Genomic DNA, 25,574 nt, shown 5'->3' on the forward strand with positions numbered 1-25,574 from the left:
TGTGTTTTTTTCTCCCCAGGATCCACCTGGCCCCCAACGGGCAACCAGGACCACCAGTAAGAACGTGCCCATGCCTCTCAACTCACATGCCTTGGGGGGTGTCACTTGTCATAGTCAGTTTACTCACGCCCCTTAGACGCCCACACACTTCAATGGGTTGTCAAAGCGCAGAGAACAAAATCGGGCGTTTTCACACACCCCCGGGACACAAAAGGCTTAACAGCTGGGACACTTGCCTAAAGAAGAGCAGATTCCAAAATGCACCCATCCACATATGTGTATATATAAATAGAATAAAATGCACCTATCTACATATGATGTGTAAATAGAATAAAATGCACCCATGTTCAATACTCGCAAGTTGCAACTTCCCCGAGACACGAATCTTGACGAGTGCCGTTGCCGTATTGTTTTCCAGAGGGCCACGGACTCTAATACAAAGGCGCCACCAGCCAGCCGTTAAGGCGGGTTACAGACCCAGCAGGACTCCACCAGGGACCACGCTGCCGCCCGTGCCCCGCCCGTCCCTGTGCCTTGCTGCCGCAATCACTTCAGGGTACTACCTTCCGTGGGGCTGCCACCGCCACCACGGCCATGCTGATGATGACAAAAATAGGTGTGCGGTGGCAGCGGCCCCACGGAAGGTAAGATTTAAAAAGATAAAACGTATATTTGGGCAGCTGGGGCCCATCACTTTCGAAGTGATGGGCCACAGCCGCCACTCAAAGTAAGTTATTTCTTTTAAAACCTACCTTTCCATGGGGCGGGGCCCCGGCCACCGACCACCGACCACACGGAAGGTCAGGTTTTAAAAGAAAAAAGTAAAAAACATACTAATTTGGGCACAATCCACAGGTCTGCGCCGTGGTAGAGTCATCCGACTCAGTCTGCGGCAACCCCGTCACAGAAATTGGCCTGGGTCTGGCACTGCAGTCAGCATCAGCACACAGGTCACACAGACAGAAGCCCGGTTGCGGACAGGCCCCTGGTGGGGTCCTGACTCCTGGGCATTCAGGACACCACCAGCGGACCACGCCGCCATCCGGCCACGAGCTGGGCCTTCCTTGCTTGGTGATCACTTGACTGTGACAGGTTCGCTCAGTCTGCTGTTTTACGGTCAAACTTGTTGCAATGGCAACCAACAACAAGTGACTTACCTGCTTCTCCGGCGGCGGCTGGGACTTGGTCTCCTGCTGTCGGGGCCACAGGGTGGGTGGCGCACACTGGCAAAAATAAAAAATCAGGCAGAGGGGGCCCCAGGAAGCAACTAGGCCGCACCACGCAGTGCAGCAGGGCAGGCGCTCTCTCTCACACGCCACGCCAAGACACCTTCACTTCGCACAGTAACTCGTGAAATGAAGGTGGCGCCGCGCTGCCTGCTGTAACAACAAGTCAACATGTAATTTCACTGGCCCAGAAGAACAGCCAATGAAAACTGCACATTCTGTGTTACTATACAGAATGTATCAAATACTGCATAGTAACAACAGAATGGTAGTTTTCATTGGCTGTTGTTTGTAACAGTTTGTTGTTCATTGCTATTGCTGGCCCCTCCCAGGCCGAGCCATCCATGGCCTGCAACCGGCAAGCACGAGAGAGATCACAATGACAAACCCAATGATTTATTATCGAAGCAAAGCAAAGTGGAAGAACAAACAAAGCAATTGGACGTGCGCTGGCCCCCGCATGATTAGTTCCGGTGCCGAAAAAAGAGTGCCGGTGTTGACCACCGGCAACCACCTCCCACAAATTAAGCACTGCCTCTCTTGCTTTGGATCTAGCTGACTTCTGTAACCACTCCTTAGCCTCTGGCTCTTTCCCTCCTTTTCTCAAGCACACCATTGTGCAACCGCTCCTAATAAAGCCTTCAGCTGCCCCTCCTGTCCAGCCAACTACCGCCCTATCTCTACTACCCCCATTCTTGGGAAACTCCTGGAGACGTTGGTCTTCCCCCAACTGACCCATCACACTGAACTTTTTGGTTGTCGCCATAACCATTCATCTGGATTTCGAGCATCGGAAACTGGTCTTCTGAATACCTGTTAAGAACTGTTTGTAAACCGTAATTCCAACTCTCCTTCTGTTCTCACTCTCCTTGACCTCTCTTCTGCTATTGACACGGTCAACTATGCTATCCTCACAAAATGGCTACATGACACCCTTGGTATCTCAGACCAGGCACTGGATTGGCTTGCCTCTTTCCTCACTGACCGTCCATCCGTCCCAGGTGCACCCAGGTTCTTTCGCCTCCCCCACTACTCTCTCTACATGTGTTGTCCCCCAGGGCTCTATACTCTTGCCTTGGCTCTCGAACATCTCTCTTGCACCTCTCGCTCACATGATCTCCGCCTTCTCTCCCCATTTCCAGTGTTACATGGATGACACATAACTCTTCTTCAAGCTCCCCTCTTCCTCTTTCTCCTCCATCATTCCTGATTGCCTCTATGCTATTCTGTCTTGGTGTTCTTCCAATTATCTCTGTCTTAATGCTAGTAAGACAGAGATTCTTCCTATCGGGACACCTGTTCCCCGCTTCCCTCCAGCCCTCTGGCCACTTTCTATGGGCTTTTTTTCAACTCCTCTCTCTTCTTTATTCCTCAAATATTGGACCGTTCCTAGAAGGCCAACTTTCAACTTCTTTTTCTTAGCATAAAAGAACGGGCAATGGAGTATATATCTGAAATACAAGTAACTCACACACTGGACAGTCCCTGTCCAGAAACACACCCTAACCCTAGCCAGGGAAAGCTTGCCCTAGGACGACCAGTGGTGTGCCGCCTGTCTAATGGGGATAGCGAGGGATTTCCTTTGAATATAAAGCGACATGGACACAAAAAAAATAAAAAAAAACAGCAGTATGGGTATAAGTAGAGAAAGTTATCATTAGATCATTTCTCTGTTTTTGTTTTTTGTATGGAAGGTATTGCTCGTAGGAATTTACACTATGCTGTTTTAATCACCGATTAAGACTAGACCTATCCAATCAACAAAAGCAGCCATTCCAGGTATACTCTCGATGAGGTCTGGTTCGCAGGCCAGTTTTGAGTACCAGTGGTGTCACGATTTGCATCATATCCCAGGCCCTTCTCCAAAAACCTAACGGCGCATGGGATAGTTTGATGAGTAATAGTCGTTAAAACATCAGACAACCACAAAAGATGTGGCAGGCCCTAGAAGCAAGGAGCCGTACTAAGGTAGCTTAATGATCTTGGCGTGTTCAATGTCACTCATTAAAACATCGACTAGGTCATGAGAGGGCTCATAACCCTATGGTCGATCGGTTTTGATGACCACTCTCGTTGGGGTCATCTTCTTCAGTACCAGGTGGTTTATCTTGGGTGTCGCTCCATCAAAAGTCCACTATGGCGGTTCAAGCGGTGCATCTGTCTCCAGTACTCTATCACTCAATGTTGCTCTAGGAGGCAGCTATCATCTGTCGAGCGTTGCGCGCAGAATTCCATTGAATATTTCAAACATGCTTTCTTCAGCGTGCTTAGGATTCACTGGGTGCGTGTTGAAGTCTGGCCGGCTGTTAGTGTTTCGTGTCTAGCAGAAACTGGGCTGTGGTTCCTCTCATCAGCATGCCGTACACTTTCAACTTCACCTCCTCAGAGGCATTCTCCCTTTCCTCATCTTCACCGCGAAACTCAATGTCTCTAGGTCTCTTCCTCTCCAGACAGGATCACTGCAGTAGCCTCTTCCTTAACCTGCCGCTTTCCTAACTTCATCCCCTTCAACTTATCCAGAATAGGGCTGCAAGACTTATAATTGGCCTCAAGCCCATGGACCATATCTCTACAGCTCTAAAACCTCTCTACTGGCACCCGGTGGCTGCAGGGATACATTTGAAGACTTACTACATCATCCACAAGGCTTTCTGGGGTCTGGGACCACGTTATCTGCAGTTTTCTCTCGCTAAATACTATCCTTCCCGATCCCTTCGATCTTCTAGCTCCAACTCTCTGCTGCTCAAGCATTTCTCTAAGCAGAGAGCTAAGGGCAGATCCCTCTTCTTGGCTGGCTCCTTTCTCTGGAACAGGCGCCCTCTCATTATCTTGAACCAGACCACCTCAAGTTCAGCAGACACCTCAAGACATTTCTCTTTTCCACTTTCTTCCCCCTCCTCCTCCTTTGTTAACCCAACCCACTGCTGCTGAGACTGGCGACCCAGGCTCTCCTGCGTACTACAGGATCTAGGCCATCTGCCCAGTCACTAACAGCACCAACCCCTGCATTGTCCGCTGGGCCTACACCTGGCTACCGGGTGGCTGATGTCTGCCTCCTTGGATCATCCTCACTCTTGCATTTACCTTCCATGCCATAGACTTTCCCCTTTCTTCTTGGGATGTCTCTGCCCTTACACTTACCTGCTACCTCCCCCACAGGCACGTCTGGCAATCCCCCCCAAGGGACCCCTCTTCCACTTATCCCCCTCTCTCACACCCCTCCCCCTTTTCACTTCTGTTAGGGTAGGCCCCCCCAAGCAGTTGAGAGGGCGCAGGTGCGATACTCGTGGAAGGCCTAACTCCTTCCCAAATCTAAAGGAATGTAAGGTCCACACAATTAGCAAGGTATTACTGGGGTTTTATTACAAACAAAAAACCCACATGGAACATATACACGGCAGCGATTCCGGGCATACCCTCGATGAGGTCTGGCTCGCAGGACAGTTTTGAGTGCCAGTGGTGTCATGGTTTGCGTCATATCCCGGGAGCTTCTCCAAAAACCTAACAGCGCATGGGATAGGCTGTTGAGTAATAGTTCCTCTATGGAGTCCCCTATAGGTGCAGGGTTATTGGCACAGACCATGTCAGGTGTCAGGCTTGACCCATCCCCGAAAATGGTTACTCTGAATTTATTACAGTACACAAACCCAATGATTGGTCGGTGCTCCTCGCTACCCACCTCTAGGGTCTTGGACTTTCATTGGTTGTGTCGTGTGCCCCTAAGCCTGGGACAAACTCCGTTCCCAGCCCGCAAAACACCTGTTCACAATGCATGTGCAATATTGTGTCCATGAGGCCTAACTATGTGGCAGCACCATTATCGTGTGTGGACCATTATTGCCATGGACACTCTCTGTTCCCAGCGCAGGATTGTAACTTTGCCTCTAACAATTTGTTGTGACCATTGTCTGGTCCGTGAGATGGGCCGCTCTCCCAGCCACCTGATCTTGGCACCTCGTCAGATTGGCTGGGTCACATGCTTGGAGACCACAATTTTGAGCACAGGAGCTCTGAATTATTGTTTATTTTACAGGGACTGGGCCTCTCCTGCGGCCGGTGTTTGGTCAATGTCACTTTACAACAGTGAGACCTTGTCAGTAGCTCCATGCCCACTGCAATGATTCTGCTTGCACAGTGGTTTGCATGGCGTCAGGTTTTCCTAAGGCAGCTATGGCCAGCTACGATTTTCTAAGCCATAGTCTGGCTTCTACTGTATGCGTCTTTCCATAGTGTCCAAAGATTAGTACATTATGGCTGTCAGGTCCCTCGAGTGGAGAGTGCTCCTGCCGTCCCATAGGATTAGTTGCACATAAGCATTTGCAAGCTTGTACACATGTTCTTCTGGCTTCTTGCATTCCTGAGTTGCGGTGGCAAGCTAATGGCAAAATAATAAACATGCAGGTAGCATGTATATGTTACTGTCCTCTGCCCGTAGGACTGTACGTAGATGCTCTTCATGTGGTCGGGTGTGTGAGTGTCCCAAATGTGCACATTTGCACCTTTGCTTCGTGAACAATGCAGCTATGTCATTGTGGTGTCTCTAATGATGAGAGGCATGGTGTGTCGGTGCTTCAGTCAATTCTGTCCATGTAGCTGTCTCCAGCTCTGTCTTGAGTGTCTTCGTCCACTTTGGTTAACATTCAAACTGCTCCTGGGTTGTAGGATTTGGTGTAAGGGTATTTCTCATGGTAGCTATTCATCGGGGGATTACAGGGAATTGGTATGAGCTTGTACGATCGGCTGCATGGTGTTTTTGGTGCTTCTTCTGGTTTGAGGGTCCTCCAGGACAGGAGGCACATTATGGCCATCCCTCTTCAGTCCTCCCTCTGGTAGACTTGTTGACCACACCACCACAATCTCTTATGTCGTCCATTAGGTGCCATGCCTTTGTTATTCCTGCCAGGTGTCCATAGTAGTTGACGTGATCTTCAAATGACCAATACATGTAGACACATCACGTTTCACGTTGGTTGTTGTCAATTTGTTGGTCAGTCACTGTAGTCTATAGTGACCTTTGCTGCCTATTGTTCTGGTACATTTTCGGGTACTTGTCGAGTTTAATGTCCTTCTTAGGTACTAATAGGGATGGCATGTTGACGTGTGCTAGGGAGCATACTAACCCCAGTTTGGTGGCAACTTGTCATATGCTTTTGTTCCGCAAGCCCAATAGTGGTCCATCAGTACCGCTGTCCCTGTCCCATTTCCGGTATTGTTTCTACTCTCTTGCATTCCACATGTCCTCCTACTTCTTCTTCCCCATTGTGTTGATAACACAATGCTGGTGTTGTAAGGAGAATTATTGGCATGGGTCCAGCTTCATTGTCAACCCATGTCACAAGTTTTGCACTTCTGTCCCATTCTTTGAAGCACTTGTCATTTACTTCTTGCACATTATTTACTGCTGCTTTTGTTAACGTGAGGGCCTTGCCTCCCACATCTCCATCTTCCCAGCCATCATGTGTGTATACCTTCCCATATATTAGTATTTGGGGTCTTTACCAACATCATGGTACTCCTCCTACTTCTCTCGTTCTCCACTTGCATGGCAGGTATTGTAGTGCGAATTTCTTTGTTTATCCGGCCCTTCTGTTATGTACTGCAGGCCTTCACTGTGTTGCCAATAGTTGTTCGTCATAGGTAATGTTTTGATATTGCTGTCTTGATATGGAAAGGTCACCTTGGACATCCATCTAAGTGTGGCGGTTTTTCCTTGGAACCTTCCTCGAGTCTGGAACATTTCTAGATACAACAGGCACTGTGCTGTTGCTTCAGGAATTTCTGTTGCTACAAAGGTTCTGGAGGCGCTCATGGCATAGGGGATCAATGAGTAGACATAACAGCTCTCCCCTGTGGTGTCCCTATTGATTTTGGACATGTGTTTATACCACATGTTGTTTGTTACATGTGCTGTGTCTGCAAGGCATGTGTCAACTCCCTTCATGTCTGTACCAACACTGCGCTTACCTCTCCTTACTTTGTCAGCAGTGTCTTTATTCCCACCTGGCATGGTCTTCCGTGCCACTTGTGTCGGGGAAATGTTAATGTGGTATACAGCAGTAACATGCAAAGGAAAGCAGTACGTAAGAGCCCAGTGGACAAGAAGAACCACACAACAATAATTACAATTTTTATTGGTTTTACCATTATTACTTATGCTGCGTTAGAGCAGCTGGTGAGATGATAAAGTTGCCCGTCTGAAAATCATGAGGAAAAGGCATAAGTGTATTAGTATTAATTAATATTATTTACGCTCTGCATACTAAATAATTACTTAGTGCCCATGCAAAGATCTCTTCCCAAATTTTCTGTATAGACGAATTTCGGAACTTGGGGAGGACACGGTATGCACTGCTGTCGAGCTGCGGGTATACTTGGGCCAGGTACGCAATGAATACTAGGTAGTATATGTCAGTGGAACGTGCTCTAAAATGGCGGTGTCTTCTGATAGCATGAACAAATAGGTTTGAAAATTCTTTGAGGCGTTCAACAGGAGGTAACATCAGACAGCCCTCTCTGACAGTTATATTACAGTCGCAGCACCCTGCATGTGCGAAAAAAAGAGAAATGTTAAGACAGGGTTACTGCTGTAGTCGGTAGCATGACGTGTATACGCAGATGAAATACATTTACTTCCAAGTTGCTGTTTTCCAAGGAGGGTGCTTTACAAGAGGGGGCGAAGGGGGATCAAATTACTTGGCGTGGGACAGTTTGTTTCATTGATCAAAATCAATCAATTTTGCTGTGGGAACTGAAGTTTGTGAGCGCCTAATCATTGGGTATGCAATAGTTTCTAGTTCAGGGGTGTTTGGGGCATTTACTTTTGCCGGTGAACTGTTGGTGGTTATAGTCGTTGCGTTTATTTAATCGATCTCTGCCGGTGCACATTGGGGCAAGGCCGATGCTTTGTAGGGTTTAATATCCTGCAGGTGGTTCCAGACCGACCTCCCCTGCTACTTCACCGCTCGGTCTGTTATTGCCCCCACTAAATGGGGTCCTGTAAACCGGTGCACATTCCAGCACCTTGTGAAATTTTTAAGGAGAACTGAGTCTCATAATTGCACTGATTGTTCCTTGCTCTTTTCCTGTTCTTTGTTGGTAATGTCTTCTTTCTCTCTGTCTTCGGGCCTGCCCCGTGTCTGCTGAATCTGCAGAGAGATAAAAGAAGCACTAGAGGCCTGTGAAGTTACGTAGTCATACATCTCTTGTCCCAGTACATCGGCCACATTTTCTCAATCTTTAAGGGCCTTAGTGGGCGGGGCCAATGGGAGGTGCATGCGTCATCCTGTCACCACTTCATGGGGCATTAAATGGTGGTCGGACTCTGGTTTATTACACAGCCCAAATAGGGCCAGGGGCAGGCAATATAGACAGTTTTTTCTGGTACTCTGTTGAATTTTTGCAATTTATTCTTTTAGTAATCTGTTGAGGCGCATGCACACCCCATTTGCTGGTGGATGGTACACACATGCGAATTTGTGTTTTATCGCCAATAGTGCAGTGATATGTTGAAACAGATAATTGGCAAAGTGAGGTCCGTTGTCAGATCGCAGGACCTCACAAACACCCCATCTTGGGAATCCTTCCTGGACCAAGAACTTTGCAGCTCGTAGAGCGTCGGCATGGGAACATGGTCCAGTCTCCACCCATCTTGAGAAGAGACAGACCACTACTATCATGTAACGGTAACCTTGACATACTTGGAGCATGTCCACATAGTCCACATGGAGGTACATGAATAGGCCTTAGTGTCTGGGTATAATTCCTCTTATTACTCTCAGGGGGTGCCCAGCAGTAAACTGCTGGCACGTCAAGCAATTGCTTATAAAACTTGCCACATGTTCATTTAAATTGGGGGAGAACCACAATTCTCCAATGGGTGCTGCAATTACCTCTTTCCCTGTGTATGTGGGGTGATGCAACTGTGTTAGTGCTGTTTTCAATAATGCCAGTGGCATGACCACTTTCCCTGTGTTGTTTTGTCACCATAGGCCGTTTGTAGCGGACATCGAGCACCCTCTCTTTACCCACAATTCCTTTTCATCCCTGGGGTCAGCTCCTTGTAGTTCCATTACTTGAGTTTCTGTGAAGTAATTGTATCCTTCTTTCAACAACATCTGCCCTACCCCCTCTTTCTTTTGTGCTCCCTTTAGGTCCCACATCTCTCCAAAGTATGATGCACATTTCGACTCATGGTCCGCTGCTTCATTTACTTTTGATACTGCATCTTATCTTCCCCATTAGTGTGTGATCGGCACTTCACTAATGCTAGTTCCTGTGGGTATGTTATTACTTTGATAAATTCTCCTAACAGCAGAGCATGCTGCACTGGATATCTATCTGCTCTCCTGAATCCTCGCCTGAGCCATCTGGCTAATCATGAATGTACTGTTGAGGTGACATAAGCACTGTCTGAATAGATCGTCACACTCTTCTCTACGCTATGTTGCAAAGCCAATATTAATGCCATCAATTCTGCTGCTTGTGCTGAGTAATGAGATGGCACTCAAGCACTTGCTACTATTTCACTCATCCCAACTTCTTTTATCCTTACTATTGCAGCTCCTGTCCTCCTGACCCCATCACTTTGATCAATTGTTGTGGACTCATCAATGTAAAGGACCTCTCCCCCTCTTGCATCTTCCTTACGTGTCTCAGTAAATTACTCTATATTCTTGGTGCAATAATGGGCCCACTCCCTGATTGGTAGACGTCTGCTAAGAACAGTGCTGGATTTACATTCTTGCATTTGACAATCTTTAGTTCTGGTTTTGATAGTATAATTTCATAACTTGTTGCTCTTTGTCAGTGTGCTTTTTGGTTTGTGCAGTTTCGCAAAGAGGGCCTCTTCCATGTAGAGGGTGGTGGTGCACCTTCCTCCTTTCCCTGTCTGCATGTGCGAGTCTCTCTTCCTCGTCCTTTTGTTTTTGCTCCTCCTCCTGCACCTTTCTCCTGCTGCATCCCTGTCCCAGTTCCAAGCTCTCTATTGCCTTTGTTGCCCCCTCGGATGCCCCTGTTGTCTTTCCCTTTAACTTTAGGAGTACCTGCACAGCTATCCATTCCTCTGACCCTATTCCCACGAACTCTGCATTCGCGTACCAGAGCCGATCCTCGTCGAGTACGGAGCTGCTGGCCGCTTGCCCTGTCACTTGCTGCTGTTTGTTTTTTGTATATGGCGGTGGTTTATATGGAGGATTTAAATATCCCACAGCTGCTTTTAGCTCTCTCACAGGGTATAAGCCCTGCTCCTCTTCTCTGCATTCTCTGGATCCTCGGATGCTACGCTAGGTGGTTCTAGGGGTGGTGCGGGGGATCTGATCCCCCTCTTTTACCTCCCGCTGGCTTAGCATGCAGGTTATTTCCTCCTGGAACATACGCCACAACTCGAATATGGACATGCGATTTGCTAACTTCTTCCCCTTGTACGTGTTCTGCAAATGTATCAGCAGTGATTGCAGGACGTCTTTGGAAAAACTGCTGCTAGGCGGCCATGGTCTCGTGAGTTTGCCTGCTGTTTCCTTTGACCACTCTATGCTGTACTTCACTATTTTATCTTTATATGGGGGTAGGGTCTTACAGAGATGTTGCATGGGGGTCACATGTCCCATTGTTCATAGAATGTTGCATGCAGGCTATCGTTCCATTATACATAGGGTATATAGTGAATATCGCATGTTACCTGACCTCTAATTGAGGGTTTCGACCATCCGCTGTCAGGGAAGGAAGATTACAAAGCAGTTGTTATGAATTTCAATTGCTACGAGCCCCAGCGGCTCTGCACCTTACAAAATGTATTCCACCAATTGCCCCTCCTTTACCAACTGTGCACCCCACCTTTGCAGCACCCCACCTCAATCCTGCGCATGCGCCTTCCATGCGCCGTCACTTATTCATCAGTCTGCCAACCCAATTCCACAGTGTTAGCTCCTCGTCATCACAACACACCGTCCTATGCATCAACCTATGGGTGAAGTCACCAAAGTAAAGTTCGAACATGTGGATAGACAAGTCATACACCAAGACAACGAGAACTCGCAATCTCGGTCCCACAGAACTAAACGGAGGAAAAGTCCAGCGAATTTCACAAGCCCCACAAATCCCATAGGCCCACAGCGGTCTTCACACCTCTTCAGGGTGGATTAAACTCTTATCTCTCATGCTTAGCTGCACACGTTGCATTGCTTAACATGTGAAATGCCTCTCTCCAGGAGACTTAACCAGCTAATCCAACTTCCACCAGCTAATCCTTACAGGGATACCATCATCTATGCTTCAAGCTAAAACTCCCAATTCATAGGAATACCTAATGCACATGCTCTTATAGTCCAAGCCTACCAAGTCTACAGTCCTGTTTGCCAACCAGTACTTTTTTACATAAAAAAACAGAACTTTTCCAAAACATAGAAAAGAGACTACTATCTCCACTCAGGTCCCTATGTTTACGCATGTGTTGCCACTATCCATCAAACATCATTTACTGCTATTTTTCAAAAGTAACACCTCCCCCACCCGCACATGTTACACCCACCCTCACACCATGTTGCCGGTTGCGTGGACCACTACTTACGTTCTGCGTTCGATGATGTTGCTCGGCCGATGGCTCCCCGTCAACCGCTCGTCTCACCCTTCTTGTCTGTGTAGACACCACACCGACTGCGGGCGGGATCAATACTGGAGTCGGCTCTCGACGACCTATCTCCGGTTGCACTGGCCAGTTGTCTTGCAATTCCTGAAAGGGTCCTGCAGCCTTCTGCGTCCGAAGGCTAAGGAGGCAGCTTCGGGCTGGACCGACAACACAAATGATCTCGGTGGGACCTCCAACTTGCTAGGCTGGGCCCCCCAAGCAGGTGGGAGCCCGCAGGTGTGAAACTCATGGAAGTCCGAACTCTAGGGTCTTGGATTTTCATTGTTTGGGTCACGGGCCCCCAAGCCTGGGACAAACTCTGTTCCCAGCCAACGAGCCACCTGTTCACAATGCATGTGCAATATTGTGTCCAGGAAGTGTGACTATAAACTATGGGCCTCATTACAAATCGCCCAGTATGGAAACAACGGTGGCAGTAAACCCGCCGCCACCGTTGTTTCCATGCCGGGTGATCACAACTCCTGCAGGCGGATGCGGCAAACCCGCCAGGTCTGACCTGGTATGTTTAACACCGCCCGCCTGCAGGCGGACGTGGAAACACCAGCACCATCACGAGATGGTGCCGGTGTTTCCATGATCCCCGTTCCCATTGAGTTCTATGGGACTCAATGGGAATGGGGATTAACACCATTCCGCCTCTGGAATTCCCGGGACACCGGGGTTGTATTGCCCTCGTATTTCCGGGAATCACGGAGGCGGAATGGTAATACGAGTCTGGCGGTATCCAGGCGGTTTTACCACCTCGGTTACTGCCGGACTCGTAATCAGGCCCTATGTGTCAGCATCATTACCGTGTGTGGCCCATTATTGCCATGGACGTTCTCCGTTCCCAGCACAAGATTGTAACTTTGCCTGTAACAATTTGTTGCGTCCATTGTCTGGTCCGTGAGATGAGCCGCTCTTCGCAGCCACGTGATCTTGGCAACTCGTCAGCTCGGCCGTATCACGTGCTTGGAGACCACAATTCTGAGGACAGGAGCTCTGAATTAGTCTGTATTGTACATGGACTGAGCCTCTCCTGCGGCCAGTGTTACTTCAGTTCAAGGTGGGGAATATTGCGACCTTGGCAGTAGCTTCATGCCCACTGCAATGGTTCTGCTTGCACAGCGTCTTGCATGGCTTCAGGTTTTCCTAAGGCAGCTGTGGTCTGCTATGATTTTCTAAGCCATAGTCTGGCTTCTACTGAATGCGTCTTTCCATAGTGTCCATAGATAAGTACAATATGGCTGTCAGGTCCCACGAGTGGAGAGTGCTCCTGCCCTCCTGCCCTCCCATAGGATTAGTTGCACATAAGCATTTGCAAGCTTGTACACATGTTCTCCTGGCTTCTAGCGTTCCTGCTTTGTGGTGGGAAGCTAATGGCAAAATAATAAACATGCAGATAGCATGTATATGTTACTGTCCTCTGCCCGTAGGACTGTACGTAGATGTTCTTCATGTGGTCGGGTGTGTGAGTGTCCCAAATGTGCACATTTGCACCTGTGCTTCGTGAACAATGCAGCTATGTCATTGTGGTGTCTCTAATGATGAGAGGCATGGCTCGTCGATGCTTCAGTCAATTCAGTCCATGTAGCTGTCTCCAGCTCTGTCTTGAGTGTCTTCGTCCACTTTGGGTAACGTTCGCACGGCTCCTGGGTTGTAGTATTTGGTGGAAGGGTATTTCTCCTGGTAGCTATTCATCAGGGAGAAGTGGGAATTGGTATGAGCTCGTACGATCGGCTGCATGGTGTTTTTGGTGCTTCTTCCAGTTTGAGGGTCCTCCGGGACGGGAGGCACATTCTGGCCATCCCTATTCACTTCACTTACACATTTCAAATGTCACAAGGCCTAGTACGACCGTTTCCTGTTTTATTATTTATTCATTGTCATTGTTTATTCTCCTTTGTTCCTTTACATTTTTCCTTGTGGTGCCTTGAAAAACTGTTCTGTTGTATAGGGGCCTTATAAATATCCATTAAATAAATAGTACCCCTACCCCGGCACTTACATAAGGTTAGCCTCTAAGTCTAGCCTAGCTTGGCGAAATGGCCTAGACGTCCTAGCAGACATCATAAATCCCGACTATAGAGGTGATGTGAAGATCTTATTTCAAAACAGTGGAAAAGAGGCATTTCAAAGACAGGCATGAGAGAAAATAGCTCTGGGAATCTTGGAGAGAGCTTTGTTTCCAAAAGTAGAGGAAATCAGGAAAGCAGATAAAACTGAGTGAGGGGGAAACAGCTTTGGAGAGGCAGATGAAGATTCCCCAATAACGTCTGAGGCAGTGTAACCAAAAACCCTTGGCGAGGAAGCTGAGATAATTCCTGATTTGGCATTTGCTCAACAGAACAACTCCTTGCTAGCAGAGACTTTTCTACATGTGGTTTTTGAAGAAGACTGAAATGGGGACCATTTTTCTTTCTAAGGCCTAGGCTGCTTTATAGAGGTGATCTTAGCCCCAATGGTATTCCTAGATCTCAGATTAGAGGTTGGTGCTGGAAATTGCTTACTCCCACTTAACAGATGGTAATTTAGGGATAGCCAAGACACAGGTGCAGGTAATAAGCTGATTCTATTGGCCTGGAATCTATGCCGATGTGAAAAACATTGTACTTACCTGTGCCCTGTGTCAAAAGACTAGTTCCCAAATACCTTCTCCAGCTCCGCTCCAACCTTTGCCTATCATTGATGTCCCCTTTTCTCGCATAGGTATCGACATAGTTGGACCGCTTCAGCCATATAGGTTAGGGAACCATTACATCTTGGTAATTGTAGATTATGCTACTCGATAACTGGAGGCTTTCTTATTACACAATATGTCCCAACAAATCTTGAAACATTTAATCCCATTTTTTCCGCTAGTTGTTTTCCCTGAAGAAGATCTTAACAGATCCAGGGACTACCTTTATGAGTCGGTTAATGGCAGAGAAGAAGGAAATCCTACACATTACATTTCTTAGGACCTCCATCTAGCCCCCGCAAACCGATAGATTGGTGGAATGTTTCAACAAACCCTTAAAAATGTATTTCGGAAATTGGTTGAGGCCAATGGAAGGAATTGGGATATTATAATACTATGGGTCCAAAAAATGTCCTTTGGCACAGTCATCAGTCAAGTACCTTGGTTTCTTTGTGGGAAATGGACTTGTTCAAACACAAAGGGAAAGATGAAGGCTGTGCAAAAAAACTGTACCCGAAAACAAAGAAAGATCTGGGAGCCTTTTTAGGATTGGTTAGGTATTAGAGACAATTAATTCCCAGTTACTCCTCTATTACCTCTTGCTTCTCTAATAAGCTTAAAAATGCGGAAACCACAAAAGATAAAATGGAGTTCGAAAGACCGAAAAGGTTTTGACAAACTGAAACAAATGTTGTGCAGTAAGCCAGTATTAAAAGTAGCCAATCTTAAAAAAGACTACATCTTACAAACAGATTCTTCACATGTTGGGTTAGGGGCTGTTCTTTCCCAAGACCATGATAGCATCGCACATCCAACATTTTTTTATTAGCCAGAAATTATATCCTAGGGGAAATAACTATGCCACAATTGTGCTTGAGGCCCTAGCCATAAAGTGGGCCATTTAATACTTAAAATACAATTTCACTGGCAGAAAGTTTAGGCTGGTCACTGATCATTCTCCATTAACATTGGCAAGGGTAGTAAAGCTCAGTGGCAACGCGCCCGTCTTGGAAGCAAGACGACACAGAGCAACACAGGTTCAAATCCTGAGTCTGCGCTTAGAAACCTCTTCGATATTAAGCACATTATAAAAAAAGAATTATAATAATTATAATTTGGATCAGCCTTTGTAAAGACACCAATACGCTAGTCATGCGCTGGTCCCTAGATATGGAGCGCTATTGCTTCATCGTAGAACATAGAAAAGGAAGAGATCAGGGAATTTTCCCATTTCTCAATAGATGCTCAAAGAACCAGCGGCATTAGGGGAAGGGCATATGATCAATCTGATGCTGTGATCACTTCTTTCCCAGAGGTAGCCTCTCCTCATTTGGCCAGGGCACCCTGACCCCGGAGATGGCTATATGAGGAAGGACCACATGAGGGGAGCCAACCATCAGGGAGAGGGACAGGCATCATCATATGAGACATGGTAACCCCCTTTCCTTTTTGGGGATATCTCCTCCATTCCTCATGCCTTGATGGCCTACTGTAATAATCCCCTTCAACAACCCGCAAAATCTGCTGACAGTATCCTTCAGTATTCTGTTGCAAACAGAATGACAAAGACTGAGACAAGAAAGGGGACTGCCCAAATGAAGACTACTAGGCTGAATCAGAAGGATAGTGTTTGGAGAAAGCTGATTGGCTCTGAAAAACTCCATTCCTTGATGCTGGTGTTCAAAGATAGAACAGATGAGAGCAACTGAGAGATCCGACCAGCTAGTCATTGCCCGTGAAGCCAAACTGTCAGGTGGACAGGCAAGCAAGGAGACGCAGAAGAACCGGGCTGGGGCTGGGAATCCAGCTCGGGCTGGGAATACAGGAAGCGGTGAGCAAGGCAGAGAAGCAGCACGAAGAAAGGAGGAGGCGGAATCTGGACCAGAGATCCATTCACGCAGGAAGGAGAGATGGCAAAGTGGGACGTGAGGCAAAGGAGCATTGCGCCGGCAAGGGAAGCTAGAACGGCACGTAGACCGCCACTAGCCGCAGAGACGTACCGCATGAAGCGGAGAAAGAGAGGAGGAGAGCACACGCTGGGAATGACCAGAGCATAGTCATAAAAGCCCAGGGAGCCGTCCTACTAAAGCCAGTGAGAGCACAGTGGAAGGTCAGGCCCGCGCGAGAGAGCTGGAGAACATATTTGTGGTCCCTAACTGGAATAGGAGGCAAATTCAATACAGCTTACATCACAAACTGATTTCATAGCCCCAGCATTTCGGCTAACACAAATACACCAGTGAAAAGAGGAACGTGGGTAAAAAAGTATGTCCTCAGCTCTTGAAAGTGAGTGAACATAGTGAGAGAAGCTAGCAGGAGAGTATAGCAGGTATAACACCAATGATGTTATATTTTGGAAAAGAGAATCCCAAGAAAGATTCATGCCCTTAGGATTTTGAATTGCATTGAATGTGTAAAAGAAAAGAGGAAGGGAGTAATTTCCCCTGTAGTGAATTGCAACACCAGTAGGAGGTGGTCATCCTTTTGGGCTACAAATAACTTGGTTATTCTTTTGAACTTTTGCTTTGGTGGAGAGAAACCTGGGTAAGGGAGTCATTTTGTGGAACTGTGAACATTATCGATTTTGAAAATTTGTTGGATTTATACTTTTTTGTTGAGCTTGAACATTTGTGCACTTTTCAAGCCAAAGACAACACCCTTAACACCTTAGAGTTACTTTTAGAATTAGAGGACTAGGATAGAATTTCGGACACATGACATTATTTTTGCTTTGGACATCTTGACACAGCACAGGCCCTTAGTTTTTGGCTGAGGTAGGGAAATACCTCCTAGATGAGGGACAGTGAGGCATTTTCCAACCACCTTTATTATTTTAAAAAAATATATACCACCAATCACCATGAGTCATATGTGTCCGAGTGTCATTCCTGGTTCCTCAAGAGGGCATGGGACAGTCAAAATAATCAATGAGGATGAATGAAAAGTATGATAAGGGGTATAGAGAGACACCCATATAGAAAGATAGGAAGGAGCAAGACCATATACATGTATGAAACCAACACCAATTTTGTTGGTCAAGAAAATCCTATGCATGAATAGGCATGTGGAATCATCTTTGAAAACTTTGTGATTGTAGAATCACATCTCACACAGTAAAGATGTTATCACTTGCAAAACGAGCATTGAGAACTTTTGCCTTCAACTAACTGTTCAATGAACCAAAATGTAAGGTATGGTGCAAAACTGTTTTTCTTGCAAACAAGCAATAACGGTGTGCCCTTCCTGGTGCAAGAAGGAAATGGGAGGATGGCATTGTGATCTATTTGTGAATAAAATAGGGCACCTCTCTTCTGTGGATGGACAGTTCATGGGATGAGTCCACAGCACATCCAGTAAGGATAGATGGGAACATTGTAGTTTTGCACATACCAGGTTGTCATAGTCTAGCCACACGCATTTGTCATAGAATGGGTGGAGCATTTTGTCTGTCCATTTTGGGAGTTCTAGAGATGTTTGCAGGCACGGCACCCAATTCGGATTTTCCGAGATGCTGGAGGCATAGCTCTCAACTCACCCGCTTTTGGCGGGTGTCACCCGCCTTGCAAAGGGCTGACTCACCCGCCAAGTCTCCTGCACGCCCATTGATTTCAATGGGCGTCTCACCCGCCAGAAACACAATCGGGTGATTTCACCCGCCTTTGCGAGACAAATGGTTGAGAGCTATGTGGAGGTGGCTCAACTTTGGGAAGCACATTGGACTAGAAAACAAAGAGGAGATTGCAAAGAGGCATTGTAGGCATCAGTCTCTCCATCAGAAGAGAAAATGCTGTTGTTCTCCCCATTGGACCCTATAACTATTACTTGCCATCCTTTCAGTCTCATTGCAATTCAGAATTTTCAGACTAGAGTTTTGGCTAGCTGTGTAACCCATCAGCTCACTGTGGTATAGCAAGCAATGGGCACACTTGTGTATGGTTGATTTTGCTATTGTCTTCAAACAGAGCAAGCAAAGGTGTTAACTCAGTGCCAATTTCCCTAAAAATATGAAACAAATGAAATATCATAAACAAAACAAACTGTAGACATTAGTTGTGATAGTAGCACGATACTATGCAGTTGATTATAGCAATGTTGTGCACAAGTTGAACCTTCTATTATGCAGAGGTTGAAGACTAACAGCCAGCAATGACCCCTGACCCAAAAGTGGTGGTAGGCAAACAATTCCTTTGTGAGAATTTGGATGTTCAACTCAGACGAAGTTGACGGCCCCCCCTCCGCTCCATCCCCAAGCCGTGAAGATCATTATGGGCTCATGGAACACCAGAGGCTTTGGCTATTTGACCTCTCAAAGTTAATCTGGGTAATTTCAACGTTCTATGCTTGCAGGAAACCTGGCTGATGTTGAAACCTGCCATAGATGGCTGCGATCTAGCCTTTACTCCAGCATCTAAAGGAATCAAAAGGCTGCCCGATGTCGGCACTTCTCCCAGCCATTCAGTCTTGTAGCGACTTACACCTAAAAAAAGTCCTATTATCAACGGAATTCACCCAAGCCTTCTTGATCCTCTCGAAACATCTAAGCTACAAAGACAATAAGGATGTTACAGAACTAATCCTCCTGGTGAATACATACTGGAATCCCAGACTCACAACTAATGAGAGCTATCTGAGAATGATAGAAACGACCATCCGAGAAGCAAACGATGAATACTCAATAAACCATACCATCATAAATGGGGATCTCAATGCAGTTTGCAGTGAAATGTGTGTTGGAAATCCCCTTCACTCAGGATCCACCCAGTCAAGAGAAAGAGGGCGCCAATGGACCACCCTAATGGACTCCCTGGATCTACATAATATGCACTGGATGACCGACAGAACGCAACCAAGCGTCCCTAAATGGGAGAGGGAGGGGCGGGGAGTCACAATAGACCACACTTACGTGTCACGAGAGTTACTGGCTTTAGTAGAGAGCTTTGTAATTTTAAGAACTAAACAAAGTGATCACAACATCTTGATAACCACTTGGAAGTCCCTCTGGCCGCCAGACAAACTTATGACAACAGCGGTTGAGACCCACGACGGGGACACTCGACTCAGATTGATGGAAAAAGCCATCAACCTCCTGACTAAGCAATACTTGAGTCATCACTCGTTATACGAACAGGAGATCCAGAAAGGAGTGGACTATTCAACACTGCTCTCTGTATACAAAGTGAGAAAGGGCAAGGCCCAACATCTCCCTAATTCAACTACTCACGAGTACAACTAACAATTGGTTGATTAAAGAAAAACCTTAAGGCAACTCAAACGAATTGCAGAAAGCTCCCATTCAATCATAAAGAAAACAGAGGTAAAGGAGGCCGAGAGAAATAACAAATCCTGGTAACGACAATAGAGACACAGCCCTATATCAAGAAGATTCGGAGACAATGCTTCGTGCAGTCTGCAGAAAAAAATCCAGAGACTTCTGGTCCTTAATAAAGGGTAGCGCAAACGATGTCAACACCACCTTACAGAACAATGTGGGGGAAGGTAAGTGGGTGGATCCCTTCACGGCGCTATACAAAAAAGCAACAGAAAACCAACAACTAAGCGAGCCTTGGAGGATTCCACATGACACGGAGAGTATATTGGCAAAAATTAAAAACTTAAATTGTTCTGGGGCCCAGGCCCTGACGGGATAATGAACTTTGAGTTAAAAAAACATCTGAAAGCTTGGGCCGCCTTTGTAAGTGAAGTTTTCCAGAACTGCCTTAGAAAGAAAGCCATACCGCCTTCTTGGAAGCAGGCCCACGTGGTACCCATTTTTAAAAAAGGAGCCAAGGAGAACCTCCAACCACTATCGGTCAATAGCCCTTTTGGACACAATTGGGAAAATCTTTGGCTCCTTTGCACTGGGTAATTTACAAGACTGGAGCAAACAGATGGCTTGTTCCGAGCCCCTTCAAGGGGGATTTATTAAAAACCTGGGGACCACTGCAAACATCTTCATCCTGCATACCTTGAAGGTCAGGGTCACGCAGGGTAAACCCCGCGTATGCCTGGTCTTCGTTAACCTGGTCCAGGCATTAGACCAGGTCAACCGGGACATCTTGTGGAATAAGTTGAAAGGTCTGAACTGCCCAGGATCCATACTGAATCCGATAAAGGATCTCTACTCAGGAACTACTATGCGAGTTTGACTTAACAGACCCGGGCTACTATGTAAATCAATCGACACGGCATGAGGAGTTAAGCATGGATACCCTTTGGCTCCCGCCCTGTATAACTCCTACATAGCAGATTTCAATTATTCTGAACAGAGAGTAAGAACGTTTTCATCATCTCTGGGCAACCTGAAGTTATCAAGACTACTATATTCTGACGACATTATTTTAATGGACCAGAAAGCAATAGGTCTGCAGAGGCAACTAAACAACTTGATAACTTACCTAAATGAAAACCATCTTGAACTGAACAAAGAGAAAACTAAAATAATGTTGTTAGAAAAAACAACGAAAAGGCTGGAACACTTAAAATGGAATGTTGATGGCATATCATTGGAAAACGTCAAAAGCTTCAGATACCTAGGTATAATCTTGAACAACAGTCCTGAGATACCTATGAAAGAAAACCTATACGCAAAAGTAAAAACATTAATAGCCCACGCAAAATCAATCGACAGAAAGTATGGTTGCTTTTCGCTCATCCCTGTTCCAACCTTTTATAAAGCAATGGTTGTTCCAAGCGTAATCTGCGGAGTCGAAGCAATGCCTAACATCCCGGACTACCTTTGGCAAAAACTTGAAGGCCTGTTTTGGCGGAAAGTTCTAGCCTTGCCTCAATCGCTACCTGCAATACAAATTCGGCGGGACCTGAGTTTAATGTCGCTGAGTGCGACGGTCACCCGCAACGGCATTATGTTGTATAGAAAGGTAATCCTCCCTTCTCCACCTCTGATCCTTGAGATCATAAAAAAAGAAATAGAAGGAGGAAAGTGCAGAATAGTCGATGAAGAACAAGCTCCTCTTGGAAACTCTGCGTAGCTCAGAAGATGAACTGAAGCTAAATCCATTTAAAGTTAAAAGGCGTGTGATAGAGCATGACTGGATCCAAACATTGGAAGAAGCAGCAAAGTCCAAACTCATCAAAAATGTACCAATGAATATCACGAAGATAAACCAAACAATAACATACCTGGCAAAATGTCCAGATAAAAAGGTGCAACAAAACTTTCTTCTGATTCGCTTAAACATGTTACACACAAACAAAGTATTAGCCATATGAAACAAAACCATTTTGAATCACTGTCAGTTCTGCAAACGCAAGGATCAGGTGGAATAAACAAAGCACCTCTTATTATCATGTTTAGTGACTCAAGAGAATCGCACCATCTACCTCGGTCACTTATTTAAGGATCAATGTTGTTACAACGAAGACGACTGGTGGGTAAAATAAATGAGCAGTGAAAAAAAGTTGGGTGATAGCGTCATTTGCTTCTTCGAAAAACTTGGCTTAGTTAGACTTGCAAAGCACCCGGAAGAGACAGGGCAACTTGTACCCCAGGGGTCGGAAGAGCACACTGGCTAGTCACATTTGGATTCCTTTATCATGACGACCTTGAAAAGACTGAATAAGAACGTTGATCCGATTGCAATAGATGTTCTAAATGGATTAGGACACTGTATTTAACAAATCCTGGTGTATACTTGTAAAAACTGTTTTACAATGAAATTGAGTAAAATAAAAAATACAAATAAAAAAAGATGTTCAGATCAAGGTCACGTATTTAATACTTAATGATGTTTTACATGTTTCAGAGTGTGTTCTGGGTTTAATCACAAGGTGGCAGGACAATAAAAGTATGCAACTCCATGAAAGATCAAATGAAAAGTCTCAAATGTTTATTTGAAAGAACATCCCCATTATCCTTCCAAAGCAGGAGGCCACCTACTCAAGGATCCACAAGTAATCTTTCTGTGTAAGCCTTCTTTGGAGAAAAGTTCCCTTTGGTGGCCCTTTAGAAAAGATAATCTGACACTCACCGGCCACTGGTTTCTTCATTCGCCAGAAGATTCTTTTGAAATCTTCCAGATCCAGCCAGGAGGTGCTCAGCTTCGCCACCAGCTTCTTCAGTGATAGCTCTATCAGCCTGCAGGAGATAAACAACTATGGGTACAAACGGAAAGCTTGGTAGGGGGTGGGGGACATAGAACAAGGCCAGAAATGGTCACAGAGGAGGACAACAAAGAGGGAGCATTGGGGCACAGCAAGGGAACAAGAGAAGATCTAGAGGAAGGGGACATAAAAGTCAACCAGGGCATCAGTACAACAAAGCATCTGGGTAAAAGACAGAGGAAGCAGGAAGGAGATGTGTAATGGGTGTGGGTGGAAAGGGACAAAAAGTGTGTGGCAACAGACTACGCCCCTATCATTTTCATCCATCCCAAGACCTTCACTCCTAAACACTCTTAAACCCTTCTGCCCCGCCACTCTTACATCCAACTCTCTCTCCATAGGACTTTCTTTATTCTACAATAGTCATCCACTCTCCTTTTCACACACTGCTTAGCAACAATGCTTCCACGTATATTTGTACTGCATCTTGGAGTCCCCTGTAGCACGTGGGATGTGGCCTGTGAGATTGCAAAAGAATGTAGTGAGATATGTTGAGGTAATGTTGAAGTTTACAATGGTATGAGGTTATTACAGGGGTTTTGAAGGATGTAGATGCTTTCCTGAAATGTGGAGATTAAATACTTTTGCTCTTGGCGACGAGACAGGCAACAAGAGCCAAGAGAAATTGATTGGCTCCTAATCAAATGTTTGGCTTTGCAGAAAAGATTGTTGTATGGATAAAGCATTGATATGGGGTGAAAGCCAGAAGTGAGGTAAACAAAATGTACCTTTATGGGCTGCTTTCCACATTGTTGGTGATGGTGAAGATACATTATATAGTGAGAAACATTGTTGAAAAGTTTAAATATGCGCAAGGTGAATAAAAGGTTTGATGGGGAGCATGGCTATTTTTGGGAGAAGAGGCTGGGAACAGCACCCCTCAACATTTGAGGGTGTGAACAACATCCCTCCCAAAGTTTGCCTGCTTGTATCTTCCAATGTGCAAGCAAGCACTGCAAATGTGATCATCTGCTCCCAGCGACCCTGATGTGCCATCTGCTCCCATTGACTCTGATGTGTTGTCTGCTCCCAGTGGCCCTGATATGTCATCTGCTCCAAGTGACCTTGATGTGTTATCTGCTCCCAGTGTCCCTGATGTGTCATGTGCTCCCAGTAACTCTGATGTTTCGTCTGCTCTCAATGATTCTGATGCATCATCTGCTCCCAGTGACCCTGATGTGTCGTTTGCTCCCAGTGACTCTGATGCGTCATCTGCTCCCAGTGACCCTGATGTGTCGTTTGCTCCCAGTGACTCTGATGTGTCATCTGCTCCCAGTGATTCTGATGTGTCATCTGCTCCCAGTGACCCAGATTTTGCGTCTGCTCCCGTGACTCTGATGCATCTGTTCCCAGTGACACTGATGTTTCATCTGCTCCCAGTGACCCTGATATTTCATCTGCTCCCAGTGATTCAGATGTTTTGTCTGCTCCCAGTGACTTTGATGTGTCATCTGCTCCCAGTGACCCTGATGTGTCGTTGTCTGCTCCCAGTGATTCTGATGTGCGTCTGCTACCAGTGAGCCGTATGTGTCATCTTCTCCATTGATTCTGATGTGTTGTCTGCTCCCAGTGGCCCTGATATGTTTGGGGGCCTTGTACATACTTATTCTCAATTCTTGTGTTTGTGCACAATTCCAGTTGTATGCATTGACATTGTGTAACTATGAAAACATCTGTCTTTTTTGTTTTATTGCAATAATGTGGTCAAATACTATAATGTTATTCTATTGTTAACAGCCTAGAAAAACGACCAGGAGGTTGAAACACCTGTCGGCTGTACTACTGTACTAATGCGTGGAATAAACCACACTTCAGACATCACAGAATTGTGTCATATTACATATTGTGCATACTTCTTAATTACCAATCAGAGCGCGAGTTGCCCACCCCGATCTTCAATTTTCCTGTATACAATTTTTCAGATTACTATGGGTAATCTGTGGGGAGCGGGCATTTGCTGCTGATACTGAATTTTATTCTTATCTGAACTTCGTGGGTGGTAAATAGCGCACAGGAATCTATATCGATCACACCAACTCTAATTCACAGGATCTTATAATGGGTGCAAGAGAAAGTGCATCATTTTAGAAAATTATTACTAAGTGTGCAAACAGAAGCAATAGGGACTGTGTAAATGTAAATGTGTAAATTCTGGGAGCATATGGAAACTGCAATGTTTGTGTAAAGACTAGATGGGGGTATCTGTATACCTACCCTCTATATGGCAGAGTAGAGGCACACAGCACCCCAGCCAAGATTCTCTATATGGTAGAATGGACAAGCAATCAAGGCTTAAGCTCTTGGGAGGTGATGCAGGCTGGTTCGTAAGTAGAGTGTAGTCCCCAAGCCCACCACAAAGGAATTTCCACACACTATGTTATGTGCTAACACAGTTCTTTATATAAAAATAAGGTTCAATATATTTACACAATTAATAACACACTTTGTAATTTGGCAAATCTAATATGGCAAATATATACAATGTGTATGTGGTACCACACTTAACGCTTGACTCCTTTAAAATGCACCAACTGCTGACAGTTCTAAGGGCATACAAATCAAACAGAAATGGGAATCAGCATAGGACATAAGAAGGAAGACAAGTTAGGTTAAACAATGGCAGAATACTTTGTCCCACTACCAAGACACAGTTCTGTGTGAGGAAACCCCCCACCCTGCACACCTGTGCATCCTGTAAATAAAGTGTACCAACAAGCCCAGTCCATTAAGGTTTAAATAGTCTTGTTTCCTGCTAAAATGCTCCACCACTCCAATGAGTTTCTTCGACGGTTTGTCGACTGATCCCTCGAGGATGGACTCCCTTTAAAGCAGGAACCACAGGGCGCAGAGATTCTTCAAAGGAATTTAAACACTGGCGTCGAGACTGCAACTTTAATCTTCACAGTGCTTGTCAGCGATCGTTCGA

General features: G+C 45.9%; 1 protein-coding gene across 2 annotated transcripts in view; it reads right to left on the reverse strand.

Moving 5' to 3' along the window:
* LOC138568809 (polyunsaturated fatty acid lipoxygenase ALOX12-like) overlaps window positions 1–25,574 on the reverse strand; it is a 384,658-nt gene that overhangs the window by 186,207 nt on the left and 172,877 nt on the right. For both annotated transcript variants that reach the window (XM_069646583.1, XM_069646581.1), the window contains exon 5: window positions 22,516–22,622. In XM_069646583.1, the coding sequence (XP_069502684.1) occupies window positions 22,516–22,622 (107 nt within the window). The remainder of the gene's footprint in view (window positions 1–22,515; window positions 22,623–25,574) is intronic.

This window comes from Ambystoma mexicanum, chromosome 1p, assembly GCF_040938575.1.
Source record: "Ambystoma mexicanum isolate Mex_15411 chromosome 1p, UKY_AmexF1_1, whole genome shotgun sequence".
Classification (NCBI taxonomy): domain Eukaryota; kingdom Metazoa; phylum Chordata; class Amphibia; order Caudata; family Ambystomatidae; genus Ambystoma; species Ambystoma mexicanum.